This window comes from Macrosteles quadrilineatus, unplaced genomic scaffold (genome assembly GCF_028750875.1).
Source record: "Macrosteles quadrilineatus isolate MER2022 unplaced genomic scaffold, UCM_ALF_1.0 Scaffold_6__1_contigs__length_79288215, whole genome shotgun sequence".
Lineage (NCBI taxonomy): Eukaryota > Metazoa > Arthropoda > Insecta > Hemiptera > Cicadellidae > Macrosteles > Macrosteles quadrilineatus.
Window position 1 is genome coordinate 51,562,517 of NW_026542599.1, and position 16,546 is coordinate 51,579,062.

Genomic DNA, 16,546 nt, shown 5'->3' on the forward strand with positions numbered 1-16,546 from the left:
AGAAGATTGTTTGGACAAGAAAACGTGAGAGAAATTGCCAAACTAGTAGGGGGACATACTAAGACCTTCAAAAACTACGATCAGCACTATGAGTCTTAAATACACCAATCAGCAAGAAAGTTTCCTACGATTCAATCATTGTCTTGGAAACTTATGATCATTTGCTGCTGGTCCCATTAAGTAAATGTGTACTTTTCTGCATAGACATCTGTCAACTGGCAACCGTAATCAACATGGGATTATGGACCTACTGCTTCAGCCAACTGATCTCAGAGCGCAATTAATACTTAAGACGAGAATGTACATTTTCTTTCACTGTGTTTTAGCAAATTTCCCTATAGGGAAGAAGCGATTTAGATATTATGACAAGACTAATCATTCCATTTTAGGTAAAGTGAGTCTAAATGGGCGTTAGTCTACAACTTTATTTAGCTTGCTTCGCTGCTGTATATAATTTATGGAACACCATAGTAGTTTCGGTTATCCATGGTTTCAGTTCAACTAATGTGGTTGATAGGAGTTTTCATATAAACCTAGGTCTAAATAATTTGAATCATATGTTGAAAACAAGTTCACAAATTCTCAACAGAGCTTTTGAATTTCACATGAAGTTTACTTACAGCACAAAACATGAATGAGTAGACAGACAAAGACGCATGACCCGAGGGGAATGATTTGCTTGCATCCCTCAGTTTGATGTGGCTCACTTCAAGGTTGGTGCATGTGTAGCTTGAGATATAGCTGGAAAAGGATCAAACGTTTATAACCTGTTTACACCTTAAATAGTTTAGGTCTATGAATGGATATATAATTCATATCCAGTCTATGAATGGATAATTTTGAGAAAATAAATGAATTTGAATTTGAATTTGAATATATATTCCATGATTTTCATCATCAGTTGCCAAGGTAAATTTTATACTTAGTTCTTCAAGTTTGGTCAAATTGGAAAAAAAAATTAAACAAACGTACAGTAGGCCTACTTGTGAGAAGTTAGAAAAACTATTAGCCCTAAATGATTTTTAGGTAATTAAAAGAGTTTTCTTCACCAAGCCAAAACTATAGCATGAAGTAACGGAAAGTAAGTAAGCTAGTGGCACTTTGTATGGAAGAATCACAAATTGTAGGGGAAAACAGAAACCCCACGAATATTTTTGGTAATGATACGGGTCAATCACATCCCTCTTCTGAGTCTGAGATGTTAACCACTGTCAACACACCCTACATGCAACTTTTTGTAGTACACTGAATAAGTATAAGTCTTATTGCTAACTTCATAATTACTTTCTGTATTTCTCTCATAAGTCACAGTGAACTATCTTAAACTTGATAAGAGTAAAAATCATACGATTATAACTAAAGTAGAACCTCTCATGTCCGACCTCTGAAATAACCGACTCCTCCGGATATCCGACCTAGTGTCCGACCAAATTTTTTTTTCTGTCTGGGACGATAACGCCGAGCGCCATCGGTTAACCGAAAGGCTGATCATGGATGTTTCCGTAATCGCGGTAGAGGATCACCACTGTCTCCGATAACAGGTGTTGCTGGAGACGATTACCGAAGTCGCCCGGGATAGCAAGTTACGCTCACATATGTTGTCCCAATCGCTGGAGACAATTACCGATGTTGCGGAGACTGCAAGTTACGCTCAATGGTGTTGCCGTAGTTGCAGGACGTAGAACGAAATGGACGTGGAATAGTTAAAATTGAGCCACCTAAACTGTGCTGATGGATATTACTGATTTACGTAGAATATGTCAACTTTTTAAACAAGTTAAACTGATAGGATAATGACTCTAAGACTATCTCATTCACAAACGCAGACAGAAAAATGAATTTTAGACTGTAGAGCATTCTGTAAGTGGTGCATTCAACAATGTTCTAGTAAAATGAACAGTCAGCAATCTCAGACAAACTTTCTCCCATTAGCTTGTCAACAACTCTTATCATGAGTAGGCCTAAGCAGTAGGAGTAACTGTGTTATGGGAAAATCACTTTTACAGCAATTAGGGTTGTAACATTTTGATTGGAGTTAAAAGGGTCTAAGAGCTACAGCTGGACACTATAGACGGGATGTCTACTGTACCTTCAGTACCCTTAAGTCAGTTAGGACCAAAGACAATCCACAATATATTTTAAATAAAAGCTGAAGTAATTGAACAAAACTGTCATACCCAGAGGTACAGTTGAAGGCCTGGAACGGTTTGCAGGTGTCTAGAAAATGAGGCCTTGGCTCTCCGACTAATACTTTTCCAACGCAAGTGAGGAAGAAGACAATGAGTAGGCCGGACAGGTACTCCCGGTACCAAGCCATTGATTGGTAGAACCAAGACCACCTAGTTGCGCCGACTCTACGCACTGAGTAGCAAGTGTACTCAACTCCACACATCTGCAAGTGAAACAATGTTTTGTAATTGTTAGAACTAATTTTTTTCCATAAGTTAACATAAAAAAATTAGGAATAACTGAATACTTAAGAATATAATGGTGACTGAGAAGCAAATTGTGTAATAGTATTTTGTTAGTAAGATCAGCTGGCTGTTAAAACTAGGATAATTTATTAAAATTCCAATCATCCTTTTTTGAACTACTGGACAGCTTGGTTATTAAGATTTTGACTTTACTCAGAACCAAACCGGCAACCAAAAACTAGGCTAGCACTATTTCCACTCAGCTAAGAAGCTTGTAGTTCCATAAAACCTACAGTCAATTCTACGTTCAAAATGCAGGAAAAGTCCTAATGAATGATGATCGACGCTTTGATGTTATTAGTAACAGCTAAAGTTTATTGCCATGCAGTAGGCAAGTTATGTCAACTGTCCTCACAAACCTCGAGAAGGCACTAAGGTAAATCTTACTAGTTTGGTAACTATATGTTTTGATAGTCTTTTCACTTAATGATCTGGATTTTGACTTCCGTGCAGTCAAGATTAGTAAACCGGACGTTAATAAAACAAAATTATTACAAACCCTTCACTTATGTATGTATACAAGTATTACTCGGTAAAATGGCTTTTAACTGTGCCTGACATGTAGCCTACTGCAGCTTGGGAGTCCAAGTTTACAGTAGAGGTCTACACTAAGATATGTACAAAATGTCAATAGCAGTTATTGTAAGCTACCTATAGGCGTTTTTACTTTTCAAATAGGCCTGCTTGGAGTTATTAAATAAAGTTAACTTTTACAGTCAATACCATAATTTATTTAAATAACTTAAAACAGATAGATTTATAGGTCTAGGCCTACAAATATTAAAAAAAAATGCTTGTCCGGACACTAAACTCATTATTTTAGAAGGCTGCTCTTGAGGTCTTTAATATTCATGGGTAAACTAAAGTGCACTAATCTTGCTAAGAGAGCTCCCTCTTTTGATTTAGGATAAGGTCTATACATATTTAGAAGTTACTGGTGAAAGACTTACAGCGAACAATGGTAGAAGAAGAGTGGAAGACAGAAGCATCTTCAGCGTCACAGTATCGCCGGTGTATTTATGAGAAATCTTCGGATCACCACAATAAAATCCAATACTCTGGATCTCAGGAAGTATCCCGTATTCCATTAATATTAGAAACGTTAACACTGAAACAAAAATAATCATTGGTCAGCATATCTTATTCCAAGCATTAATAAGAAGGCATTTATATCCAGTGCAGTACAGTGCAGTACCGGTACCGACTAAGCCTAAGAATGTAAAATCAAAGCTTACAGTATTCAATCCCTAGATAGTCTAAATACTGTCCACTCCTAAGTAATTCCTGTTATTCTGTATAAGTTAGGCTAGCCTATATTAGGTACTGGTAAGTTAGGCCTAGGTTTGGTGGTTAGCCTTATTAATTTGACAGTACTGCATTTTATTTTACAATTCTGCTAAATATCTTATGGCTGCACTTTAGTTTACGTCCTACACTCAGTCGAATGAATATATCGATCGATATATTGATTATTTCATTTCATACATATATCAAGTTTGGTTGGTTACGTTAAAACCTAACCTAACTAACCAAATGAAATAACCAATATAGCCCTATCGAATAACCTTTCGGTACTTACGTATTATACGGAGGCCACTTATTTTACAGCGCTCTGCGGCGGTTGGGTTAAGTTGGGTTATCATAAATATGTTTGTAGAACTTTCCTAGTTTCGTTATGAATCAAACTATACGAGATGAGTCATAAAAACTTATGATAACCCAACCTAACCTAACCGCCGCAGCGCGCTGTAAAATAAGTGGCCTCCGTATAATACGTAAGTACCAACCTTTCTTTGAAATCTAATGGTATTAACCTATTCCATTCGGTTAGTTAGGTTAAGTAAACCTAACCTACCTAGTAAACAAATACTGTAGAGCCCAGCTAGACTTTTCGGTTATAGAATAATTTTTACACAATATATGTAAATTATTTTAAATGAAACACTGGTAACTCAAGAAACCTCAGTTCATAATTCTTATCAAATTAGGCCTATGTCTATTAGTTTCATTGAAAGTACATAAGTTAAAAATAAGTAGATTTCAAAGAAAGCTTAACTTAATAATCACAGTAAACGAAACTTACAAATAATATTTCGGTGTCGTCGTCTCATTTTAAAAGTAAAGGAAAAGCTTTTATTAACAGTTAATTTAAATAACCTAAACAAACAATTTTATGGCATAGATGACCTTAACCTCTACCACTATTAAATGTAATCTCAATCTCTAAATAAACTAAACAAACAAGAACTTGAAGCTGGCTGCTGGCCTGAAACAGACAGAAACCAGAAACACCTGTTATCAATACAGACGACATCCAGTGTGAAAGTCAGCTGATCAGATCATGTTAGGCAACCAAGCCTACTTTTACTTCTTTTCTTAGCCAACTAAATATATACGTTTATGTATGATATTAACTAATATTATTGATGGAGATCTAATGTATTACCATAGTACGACGATGGTCGAGCTTGAGTATTATTAATTTCATACACTTATTTTTTTTTACAGATTCTTTGTATATATTCTTCTATTGCAAAATAAACCCGAAAACCTAAAAGGATTTGTTTAAAGGTCCACTAAACTAACCATGTTAGGGACAGTGTGTAATATAATGTAATCTGATATGAGTGACCTTGCCCTTGACTGCCCTTGACGCATTGGTGCCCCCTACCTGCGTAATGGAACCAATTGGTTTTAATAAAGGCTACAAAATCATAGCGGAAGTGTCGATATTGTAAAAAGGAAGAGTCGTAAAACTCAACATCAAGTGGCTTCACGGCGCAGCTCCCATAGAATTTAATAAATTGGATATCAAGACTCATAATTTGGATATCAAGAATTTAAACACTGTTATCTTAATATATAGTCATCGATAAAACATACTACCTTGTGGTGGTTTACCCGGGACCGGTTTTCTTTTTCGTTTTCGGTCCCTAGAGGCCAAAAACACCAACCGTTCCAATTCATATATATTTTATGGGTGTGTGGGGGGTTTTATAGGGTAAAAATAGGTTTTTCCTAATTTTTGACCCTAAAAACATAAATTTTTGCAATCCCTTTCCAAACCATTCTGTAGAGCTTTTTAAAAAACAAATAATTTAGTAAATTGAAGCTTTATGCGCCAAAAGGTTACGGAGACAATAAAAAAAAAAATAAATCTAGAATTCCCATGTTATTCTTAATGAGAATAAAAATAGCCTACTGTTGTTGTTTGCTGCTGGTTTATGAGCATATTTTGATCACATTTGGAAAATACATTTATTTCATACTAAAATATTAAAATTTTACAAAAAAAAACACTTTTATAGCTTCCCTGTTGCAGCAAACCTAGAGCAGTACTTGTTAAACTAATACTATTAAATGGGGACTAAATGTGATATTTTTAAGGAGACATTTTAGTGTAAATCCAATAAGGCAAATAGAAATTCGCTTAGTCTGTAGGTTTGCTGTGGCGGGGACATTTTTTTTAATTTAAAAGGTATTTAAAATAAACATTTATAACTTTGTCCTTGTTCGGTTAATAAAAAGGCAAATGAATTAAATAACAAAATGCTCCCAAATTGAACGTAAATGTCGTAGGAATTGTCTAAAATTGTTTTTAAATATTATTTCGTTCTAATGATAACTCTATGAGGAAAGTATTCATTTATATACCAAACATACTCGCTAGTTCGTCCATGTTTGATTGTATTGATGCTTCAGATATTATAAAAGAACGAGAAGACTATTGCTTGCACCATTCAAAGTCAATGCTTACAATCTCTGAACCAGTTTATAGTTCCGAACCGTTTGACGCCGGTCATGCATTTTACATGAGCCAATAACTCATATCAACAGAGTAAATGCTATTTACAATGAAGTAATTATTTATCTACGGCTCCCCCAAGTGCTTAATCTCTCGGCCATCCCTATACGTGTAACGCTGTTGATTTATTTATTCCATCAAAATGATCTCTTTAAATAGTATAATTATTCAAACTGAAGGCCTGTGTCTAGATAAGCTAAAGTGATTTAAGTAGAATTAAACTTGAACAACTCACACAAAGGAAAACAATTTGACACCCCACCTAGCATTTTTTGTAATAGGTATAGTTGTATTAATGAATACAAAGGAATAGGTAATATATGTTTATTCATGATAGGATACTGCCTAAAGGGAATTTAAGACACGCTAATAGTATTATACAGGGTGAATTTTAAATGAGTTCCCCCCCTACTTTTTTCTACATTTCTTAAGATATCATCTCCGGACCACGTCAGATCATTGTTGAGTAGTAAGTATTTCATTTTGACTGGGTGTACATTTTTGGCCGCCATCTTGGATCCGCCATATTGGATACAAAGTTTTTTTTTCAAAAGTAAAGGTAGGGTTGTGACCCATTATTTCAAACAAGAATTTTACGCTGATTACAATGCCGCAATTAGTTTTTAAAAATCTTGATCCGTTCTAAAGTTATGAGGACTTTTTATAACTTTATTTTTAGCGCATTTTAACATTGTGCATTTACAAACTAAGACCATAATCTCAAAATAGTGCTAGATAAAGATAATTATACAACACCATTCATTGTTGACATACTTTCACTTGGTTGTGACGGATGTAGTTTTTTCAGCCGCCATCTTGGATCCGCCATTTTGAAATGTGATCAATTAATTTAAATATGAAGGTGGTGTTGTGACCCATCATTTTGAGCTACTTTTTTATGCTGAACTCAATGCCGCAATCCGTTTTTCATTTTCATCTTTGGATTTTGAAATATTGAAATTTTAAATAAGAGTATTTTAATATTTCATCAAGAAAGCTTGATAACCAAAAACGGATTGCGGCATTGAGTCCAGTATAAAAAAGTAGTTCAAAATGATGGGTCACAACACCACCTTCATATTTAAATTAATTGATCACATTTCAAAATGGCGGATCCAAGATGGCGGCTGGAAAATTTACATCCGTCATAACCAAGTGAAAATATGTCGACAATTAATGGTGGTGTATACTTATCTTTATCTAACACTATTTTGAGATTATGGGCTTATTTTGTTAATGCACAATGTTAAAATGGGCTAAAAATAAAGTTATAAAAACTCCTCATAACTTTAGAACGGATCAAGATTTTTAAAAACTAATTGCGGCATTGTAATCAGCGTAAAATTCTTGTTTGAAATAATGGGTCACAACCCTACCTTTACATTTGAAAAAAAAACTTTGTATCCAATATGGCGGATCCAAGATGGCGGCCAAAAATGTAAACCCAGTCAAAATGAAGTACTTACTACTCAACAATGATCCGACGTGGTCCGGAGATGATATCTTAAGAAATGTAGAAAAAAGTAGGGGGGGAACTCATTTAAAATTCACCCTGTATAATAAACTAGTGGCCTGTAGGGGCCGTAGCCCCTAATTTAGACTACAATAAAAAACATATATAAAAAGACAAATATTCGAAATATGTTTTTAAAGTTATCAGTTTTATGTTACTTAAAATTAACAGTGTTTCTTGTTTTATATCTTGGTTTACCTTCCGTTGGAGTCGTATATTAGTTGCTTCTGATGTGTCAATGAAATACAAATGTAAAATAATGACTAAATCAATAACACAACATAGGCCTATTAACAAATGGAAACGTGCACACGGTTTGGCCTGAGTCCGGAGAACGACGAATCAGAGCTGAAATCATACAGCCAAACATTGCACATCTTTTCTACTTTAAAATTGAAGATTTTTTGTAATCCTACGAATTCTGTTATAGTTTTCATTTTGAGAACCAAATGTTAAAATTATTATTAATTATTATGAAGGAAACTCCCCATTTCGCAGTAGTAAGTCAGAAATATATCTATGAATTTGTCCCTGAATTTTAAGACAGTAAGGCCCATTTCCCGGAATCTCTTTTTGTGTAGCGGAAAGCGACGCAAAAGCCATTGCACTGTTGTAAAGCCTTATTATTATTATTATTATTATTAGCCTCATGTTGTTTATGAAGTTTGAATCGTGTAAAAACAGTTCATTTAGTTCGTCCTTTAATTGTGGTTGTGGCATGTCCATTATGGCAACATGCGTTGAAATGTCCATTTGTGGCCTCCTCTGCGAAGTGAAAAGCGCCACAATGCATGCAAGTGCTTTAGGAGGACCTAGATTGTGAGAAACAACACTCAACTCATTTTCCAGCGTTCTTCTAAAGACAGGTTGTAAAACAGCTTCTGGATTTCTTTCACAGTTAGGCCCTACATGACGTTCTCTTTTGCATTTCTGAAGTCTGTTGAATTCCTGGACACTCTTCCACGTCTTGCAGGTCTTTCCCTACAGTAGACCATTATTAGGGTTTCTCCGCCATCAGCTGTTTTGAAGATAGGGGCGGAAATGGCGTAGTTATAGCGGATTTGAGGTGACGTCACGAAGGATGATCATATGATGTTCAAGGTCATTTGTTTGTGTTTTAAAAAAAGGAAGCTAGCCTACAGTTGTAGTGTAGGATAGCTTCCTTGTTTTGTTTATTGTTTATTTGTATAAAACATGAGGAATGACAATAACTTACATACTATTACAATAAATAAGGAAAACATGTGCGAACGTACGTATCTAGAGTGAGCGTCTGCTAAAGTGTAAAACGAATGAGTTTATTGGTGGCCTTTATAAAGGCCGTTTTGTGTAGTTCGGCGACGCTTGTTGTACTTGGATGTTTACTTCTTCAACTCCTCTATTGTATTATGGAGCTCTTTCCATCTTGCCATGTCTGCATTGTGCTCGGCCCATTCGATGTTGTCTCGAGGCTGAGCGCACCAAACACGATCAAATTTGCGTCGAATCTCTTTCTCCTCCTCTAGCAGTTGAAGTAGTTTTTTTTCCTTTCGTTTTCGCTCCTGCTCTTCTGCTTCGATGCATGCTTGGTGTAGGTCAGAGTCTTCAATATCACTTGTCCACTGTTGTTGTTGTTGTTGTTGTTGTTGTAGGTTGGCCATCTTGTGCAAAGTAAACGAGAAAGGTTGAGTTGACTGGTGAAGAGCTGGATGCGAAGTGACTGTTGCGTGTAAAGAAGTGCAGGTCCCTGACGAAGTGGGCGGAGCTAAAGCAGTAGGGGTGGGGGAAAGTAGTAGAGGTGGGGGAGAGCATCATGAGGGTATCACTCCATCCGTTTTAAATGTATTTTGATTCTACGTCCCTTGTCTTGTGAGTGATGTTTCCGTGTTTCTTGATACGTTTTACAATTACATTGACAATAGGAGAACGATTCACATTTTTTACAAGCCATTCCATCTACTTGACATTCAGGTGTTTTGAAACACTTTAGATTACAACAATAGTATTTTAAATCGTATTCCGATTTGGGATCAAAAGATGAATTGGAATTACACTGTGACATGTTGCTCGACTGAATTCTAAAACAAGAATGAAAAGCAATGTGTTGTGAGCTGCTATTTATAGTGCAAGAGTCAGCAGCTCTCATGCATCTGCCACAAGTTAGTCTACATTTTTCCATAGTAGGTTAACCATTTGTGTTAGATCGTGTATGTAATTTTGATGCTTGTCTTGATATGTTTTACACCTACATTTGCAATAGCCAACAGACTCGCATTTTTTACAAACTTTTCCATCAACTTTACTTTCAGGCTTTCTAAAACATTTTAAATTACAACAATAGTTATCCAAATCGTATTTGGATTTGTAAACAAAAGGTAAATTGTATTTACGCTGTGACATGATGCTCGGTGAATTGTTTAAACAAGACTGAGAGCAACTGCGTGTAAGACCTGTTATTTATAGTAAAAAGTTCAAGGTCATTTGTTTGAATTTTAAAAAAAGAAACAACATATCAGCATATAGAATTAATGATATGCTGATATGTTGTTTCCTCTTTTAATTTTTTTATTTATTTTTTTAATGACAAAAACATTTAACAAACATATGTACATAGATGGTTATTTACAGAAAAAAAACTTAAAACTAACATTGATGGGTGATGTGTAGAGATAGTTCAGTGGAATTGTTTCCGCAAACTCCGTGTGATACCAAATAGAGGGATCCTGGTTGAATACCTCGCAGGTCTTCGTTTTGTAGTTGCTGCACAAATCGTCTTGGAAGATAAACTTGAAATTTCGGTTCATCACCTGGTGAAAACGGTGCCTCGCTCAGTGATGCTAAAATTGCGTCTCCATGTGAAGTTTCTGTCTTCTTCAGCTCGTGAACGATGTAGTGTTTGTGTTCCTTCAATTCGTGACATTTCTTAGTACTTAGAATGCTGGATTTGGACTGGGTGTTGAACTGATCCACCAAAGACTGGAGAAACTGTTGTGAAGCCATTTTCTTGATTAGGACTACCCTGTGAGATGTTGCCTCTGCGATGTCTGGAGTAATACTGATGAGGATCCTGAGACTGTCCACTGTATTTATAGCACACGTTCCCCCCTCCACTGCTATTTCCTTCGTAATACTTCCACTGTTGCTGTTTGAATTTATTTTTGTCCCAATAGTGAAGAACTAGAAAATTAGCTAATCGGTATGCGTTTTGTAGTGCACATTGTGTTACTGTGCGATAAGAGTGATCTGTTAAAGTACAAATAGGTCCATAATTAATTTGATGATCCTTGTCCATTCTTATGTCGAAAACATCGTGATATGTGTATTGTTGTATCCATTGTCTTTTTTCCGATCCTCTTGTATAAATATGGGAAAACTTGTTAGAAAAATGATACATGATATTGTTCAAGTGCTTATAGCTTATCAATCCTTCGTTCCACTGAATATGGTGAAAATGTTTAGTTATCCATTTGTTTGTTCTTCTTGCTTTGTCATTCAATTGGTTTACTGAAAATGGAGCTTCAAATATAAACGGGTATACGACATGTGTAATCAAATCTAAAATCACTAATTCTTTTATCACAAATTCATCTTTGTTATCACGAAATGCTTGAAATTCTATTACACAGGGTTTTATATCCATAATGTTTAACCCTATCTACACACCACCACGTATAGTGTTCAACTGAATTCACACCGCGCCTTGGTCACTCTTTTATACTGTTTTTCTTTAATTACACTTCTTGGGTTGCTGGTTCTTCTTGGTTTATAGTTTCATATTCTTCAACAGCTTCTATCGCTTCTTCATCAATTGATTCGAAGTTCCTTAACTGTCTCCACATACCAACTTCATGAGGCAATCTATTAAAAATAGATGTATCCACGTGTCCGTATAATATGGTGCTTTCCGGTTGTTTTTCTAGTGTATCAATTAAATACTCCTTGATGATTGAACTTGAGAATACAAGTTGTTTCATATATCTAGAGATAGGAGACGTTGCATGCATTAAAATGTAGAATTCTTCACGTGAGAGTAAAATTTTACTTTCATGTTGAGTTAAATCTCTAAATCGTACTTGTAGTGTTCCACGATTCTTTACTATGTCAATTTCATTGTCAGAATCCAAAAGTCGAATATTAGTTTTCCTTCCGCAAACATTAGTATTTAAGTAACATTCAATTAGATTTAAATGTTTTAGAAAAGATTCCCATGCCGTTTCAGAAAATATAACCATTTTTGTACCATGCTGCAAGATTACTGTAGGTGTATATTCCGATGATTTCATTAGTCCAGCTGTTACACTTTTACCCAAACATAGTGAGATAGGATAGTAAATGCGTAGGAAAACTTCTTTCAAAATATTAATTGGGATTGTATCTTCATCTTTCCGCTTCCTCTTAGTGCCATTTTTTTTAGTTTTTTCTTCTTTGTCCTCCTTGTTTTCTTTGTCTTCTTGTTTTCGAAACTTTAAAAATTCTTCTATTTCATTGACGATTTCTTGATGGTTTTCTTGATCCAATAATGCTGCTTCCTCTGCATCCTTTTGAACGACTGATGGAGAACTCATTTTACTCATGATGTAGTGTAGGATGTTACCCATTCAACGAACGAGCAAAGACTGATTGGTGGTGTGCGAAGCTCCTCCTTTTATAGCCGACTGGTGGTTGTGGTGAAACTCATTTACAACACTGTTTTGACTAATCCCGTCAATGGTGTGTACGTTACAATTTTATCATGCAAAATTAAACAATATGCAGATGTTGCATCAGGAACGTTCTCTTCAAACTCCATTTCTATTTTTATATCCACACTTGATGACTTTACAGATTCGTTTTGTTTTGAACAATCTATTACAATTATTGGAGCTTTTGATTCGTACTGCTCGGGAGACAGTATCGGGGTGTTTGTTTTCCCGTAGTATGAACTTTGGAATCTAGCGTACATATCATACAAAACAGTGTACCTCTTCTTAGTGAAAGAAATATTAAAGTTGTCGTAAGGGAAAAATTGTGAATTAAGAAACACTTTACAATTTGTTAGTTTGCAATGATCGAAATGGCCGGCATTAGCTAGTATATTATTCCTTTTTTTTGTTTGTAGTGCAAATATTACATATCTTGCTTTTTCCAAATGAGTAGATGTTTTTACAGTCCATGTATGTCTTTGTGTTTTAGGTAAAACTGGATATTCATGAAATTCCCAACTTCTGAATGGTATTACAATATCTCTATCTGATTTCAGTTGTCTCAACAGTGTTATTCTATGTTCGTCATTTAATCGCACATGTGGTACTCTCCAAACGATTTTGTCCAAAGTTAAATTCCAGTCTAAATTTGCATCAGTGGTTCCAGCTGCTGCGCAAATAGTATCCTTATCATTTGATGATCTTAATAACACTAATTCCTGTTTCACATTTATTATTACTCTTCTGTAATCTTCAGCAAAGCCTAGAAATAATTTCAATGGTATGTAGAAATCAAAGTTCCCTGCAGAATCAGGGGTGATTGTGTCGTTATCGGGTGCAACCCATCCTCCAATTCTTAACAAATTCTTCTCGTTTTGTGTCAAAGATGCTAATCCTTTTAATGTGCTTGTTAAACCTACTTTCTTTGTAGAATCCACAGTTACTCCAGATATTTCATATCTAATTTCATCAAATAAAAATGCCATTGGATTATTGATAAAAGGAACGGTGGTTCCAGCTGTTCCATCTTTTTTTGTTACTCTTCCTTCAATATATAGATAACTTTCGCACGGAAGAGTGTAAATATCCTGTTGTTGTATAGGAATTCTAATTTCATCATTATTATTCAATTTTGACGAAGCGTAGGGGTTGTGCGTGTGATACTCCTTTTCCCATAAAGTCTCGTCGAATGTCGGTCCTTGTGCTATATCCAGTATTTCCATTTTCAATGACTTTTAATCCAATATCCTGTAAAAACTGAATGTTTTCAGTAGTTAATCCTTTTGCAGATGATGAGCTAGCTAGGTGTTTACCCGACAACTCTCTCTTCTTGAATGACAATCCCATGGTTTAGGTGGATGCTTTTATGTGAATCCTGATCGTAATACGTTCTTCTCTGAAGTCTATGAGGTTTCCGTCTTGATCTAGTATGTTCAACACGATGTCTGAAACCACACTGGTGTTTAAGGGAAGGTACACCAAGTTTTGTGGCTTTTCCACAATCTTAAAACCTGGGGCGACTGTTGGATAGAATGTGTGCAATATATGACTATTTTCTCCATCTCTGTATGATCCTTGAATTATGTTACATGTAATGTCTATAGTATTAACTCTCAGTATTGTTACAGTTTTATCACCGGAATAGGTCTTTTTAGGTTCTAGTATTGGAGTTTGTTCAGAAAATCCCAATAATCCTCCAATTGAATGTTTTTGAGTAAAATCAATATAATATGAAGAAGTTATTTCAGCTTTCATGGTATTGTTATTTCCTGTTATTGTTATATATTCTTTTTCTGATTCCTTTTGAACAAGTTCGTTTAGTTCTTCGTTTTTCATTTGTTTTTGTATAAATTCGTTAATATGATCTATTTCGTAAGATCCTGTCGGTAAACTAATTTCTTTCATTGGTGTTAATTCTCCCAAATTATTTTTGCTTTTGTAATAGTGTAATTTGTTATTGACTCCTTCAGAAATATTTGGAATAGAATTGTATGTTGTTAAATCCAATAATGCAGCTTCCCATAATCTTCCTTTTTGCAATCGTAGAGCTGGAAATAGAATACTGCGCAGAGTTGATGAAGTGCCGGTCAATGAGACCGTATAGGAAGACATCTTAAAGTTGACTAACGCTTCTAGCTAAAAAATCTAAACATAAGTGTCCGCAAATTGTTGTATTGTCAGGTTGTTCTCTGTTATAGTTGTAAAATACTTGTTTTGCTGTGCGAAAGTAACGTTGAAGCTCTTTAGGTGGTGGCATATTACCGTAACTATCGAAATAATAAATAATTCGATCAAGTTTTTTATAACATATCCAATGAGTGCCAGGACCTTCACTGTTTTCTAAATTAACTATTCCAGTCTCATTTTTCCATATTTTACCGGGCAATGCATCTTTCATAAACACTCCTCTAAAAAATGGTATTTTCATACAAGAAGCGTATATAATTAATTCTTTATTTGTCAACTCTTTGTTTGGAATTAGTATTTGTTTTTTCTTGTTTAATACACACGGTATGGTCTTAAGTATAATCCTCCTCCTTTTTTTATCATTGACCATATTGTTGGTTTCTTGTTTTTTTTATTTTGATTATTTCTTCTTTTCCTTTTAATACTACCTCCTTGCTTTTTAACCGTTCGTTTTCGGCCTTTCCTCCTCTTTCCTCCTCCAAACTTAGTTTTTGTCTTCATTGCTGCTGTTACTGCCAAAGCTGCTGCTTTTTCACCAAAACTTGCGTCACTAGATTTTACTCTTTGCCAAGCCTTTTCAGCAAGCGCTCTATCCGCTATGGATCTATTTTTTGTATCTGCAAACTTTGAATATGCTATATCGTGCTGTTTGCAAGCTTGATCTAGTTTATTTATTCCAGAATCTCCTCTTTCCAGACGTTTTTTCAATTTTGTTCCAGGTCCACAGTATTGATATCCTCCAGGCAAATGCAGTTCTACTGGTAGTAAATCTATTGTTTTGTTAACAATTGCTCCAATTGGTTTAGATAATAGAGAAACTGCTGATGATGTCAATCCTCTTCCTCTCTTCAAGCTCTCTATATCACGACTGATGTGCTTAACCTTTAACATCTCTATTTATAGGGGAATGTACCCACATCGGCTTCACTCCTCAAGTGTTTGACAATGAATGTTTCATTTACGAATTGATTTCTTATTATGTACCTTTATCAATCCATATTATACTTTTTGTATTTTCATATTCTTTGTTATATTTTGAATATGTTGTATCATTACATGTGTGTACTTCTTCATTTTGTTTATCTTTTATTAACACTTGCTTTTTTATATTATCTTTCATCTAATCCAAAGTCACCGCTTCGTGAGGTAAAACTGCATTGTAAACATTTTTCTAATGGTGAAATCTTTCTACAGGTTTAGTTCTAAGCATCTTTGTTTTGCTAGACATAAAATATTGCTTCATAATAACCCTATCAATCCATTGATCTCTTTGATCTGGATGCACTTTGTTATGTCCTGGATGTGCTGGTATCATATTGTGAAAATCAAACATTACAGTACCCAAAAGTCTAGCAAGATAGTTTACATTGACAGCATTATCCATTTGTTGTGGATCTTCAAGATTTGTAATTCTTTTATTATTACATGTGTATATTTCTTCATTTTGTTCATCTTTTATTATACACTGGCTTTTTATATGATCTTTCATCTGATCCAAAGTTACCGCTTCGTGAGGTAAAACTGCATTATGAACATTTGCTAATGGTAAGTTTTTACAATCAAAAGTGGTGGTCTTTATATTATTATGTTTATATTCATCGGTTATTACAGGAACTTGTTTAAAAACTACCACATCTTCAGGATTTACTCCACCTTTTACATTAGTTATCTTTTTGTTCTCAGCATGCCAATTTCCATTCTTTTGTAACATGATTTGACTTACAGTGGCAGCATCTGTTGGTTTTAATCCTTCTTTAACCTTATGTAATATTTTACCTTTGCAATCAATTTGTTCATTATCGTGAATAATACAATTATCTTTAACATATTTGAGGTTAACTGCATCCGAATCTTCTTTAGGGTATCCTATATCATTTATAACAAAGTTATAAAAAGAGAATCTATC

At 34.9% G+C, this 16,546-nt stretch overlaps 1 protein-coding gene across 2 annotated transcripts in view; it reads right to left on the reverse strand.

Moving 5' to 3' along the window:
- LOC128996387 (phospholipid phosphatase 2-like) overlaps positions 1 to 16,546 on the reverse strand; it is a 74,571-nt gene that overhangs the window by 8,012 nt on the left and 50,013 nt on the right. The window contains exons 1-4 of one of the 2 annotated variants that reach the window (XM_054421689.1): positions 4,558 to 4,635; positions 3,425 to 3,582; positions 2,178 to 2,392; positions 621 to 741 (exon numbers count right to left, since the gene is read on the reverse strand). In XM_054421689.1, the coding sequence (XP_054277664.1) occupies positions 621 to 741; positions 2,178 to 2,392; positions 3,425 to 3,582; positions 4,558 to 4,585 (522 nt within the window). In that variant the 5' untranslated portion in view covers positions 4,586 to 4,635. Of the gene's footprint in view, positions 1 to 620; positions 742 to 2,177; positions 2,393 to 3,424; positions 3,583 to 4,557; positions 4,636 to 16,546 lie in introns of those variants that run through there. The other variant, XM_054421688.1, reaches the window with a different exon arrangement.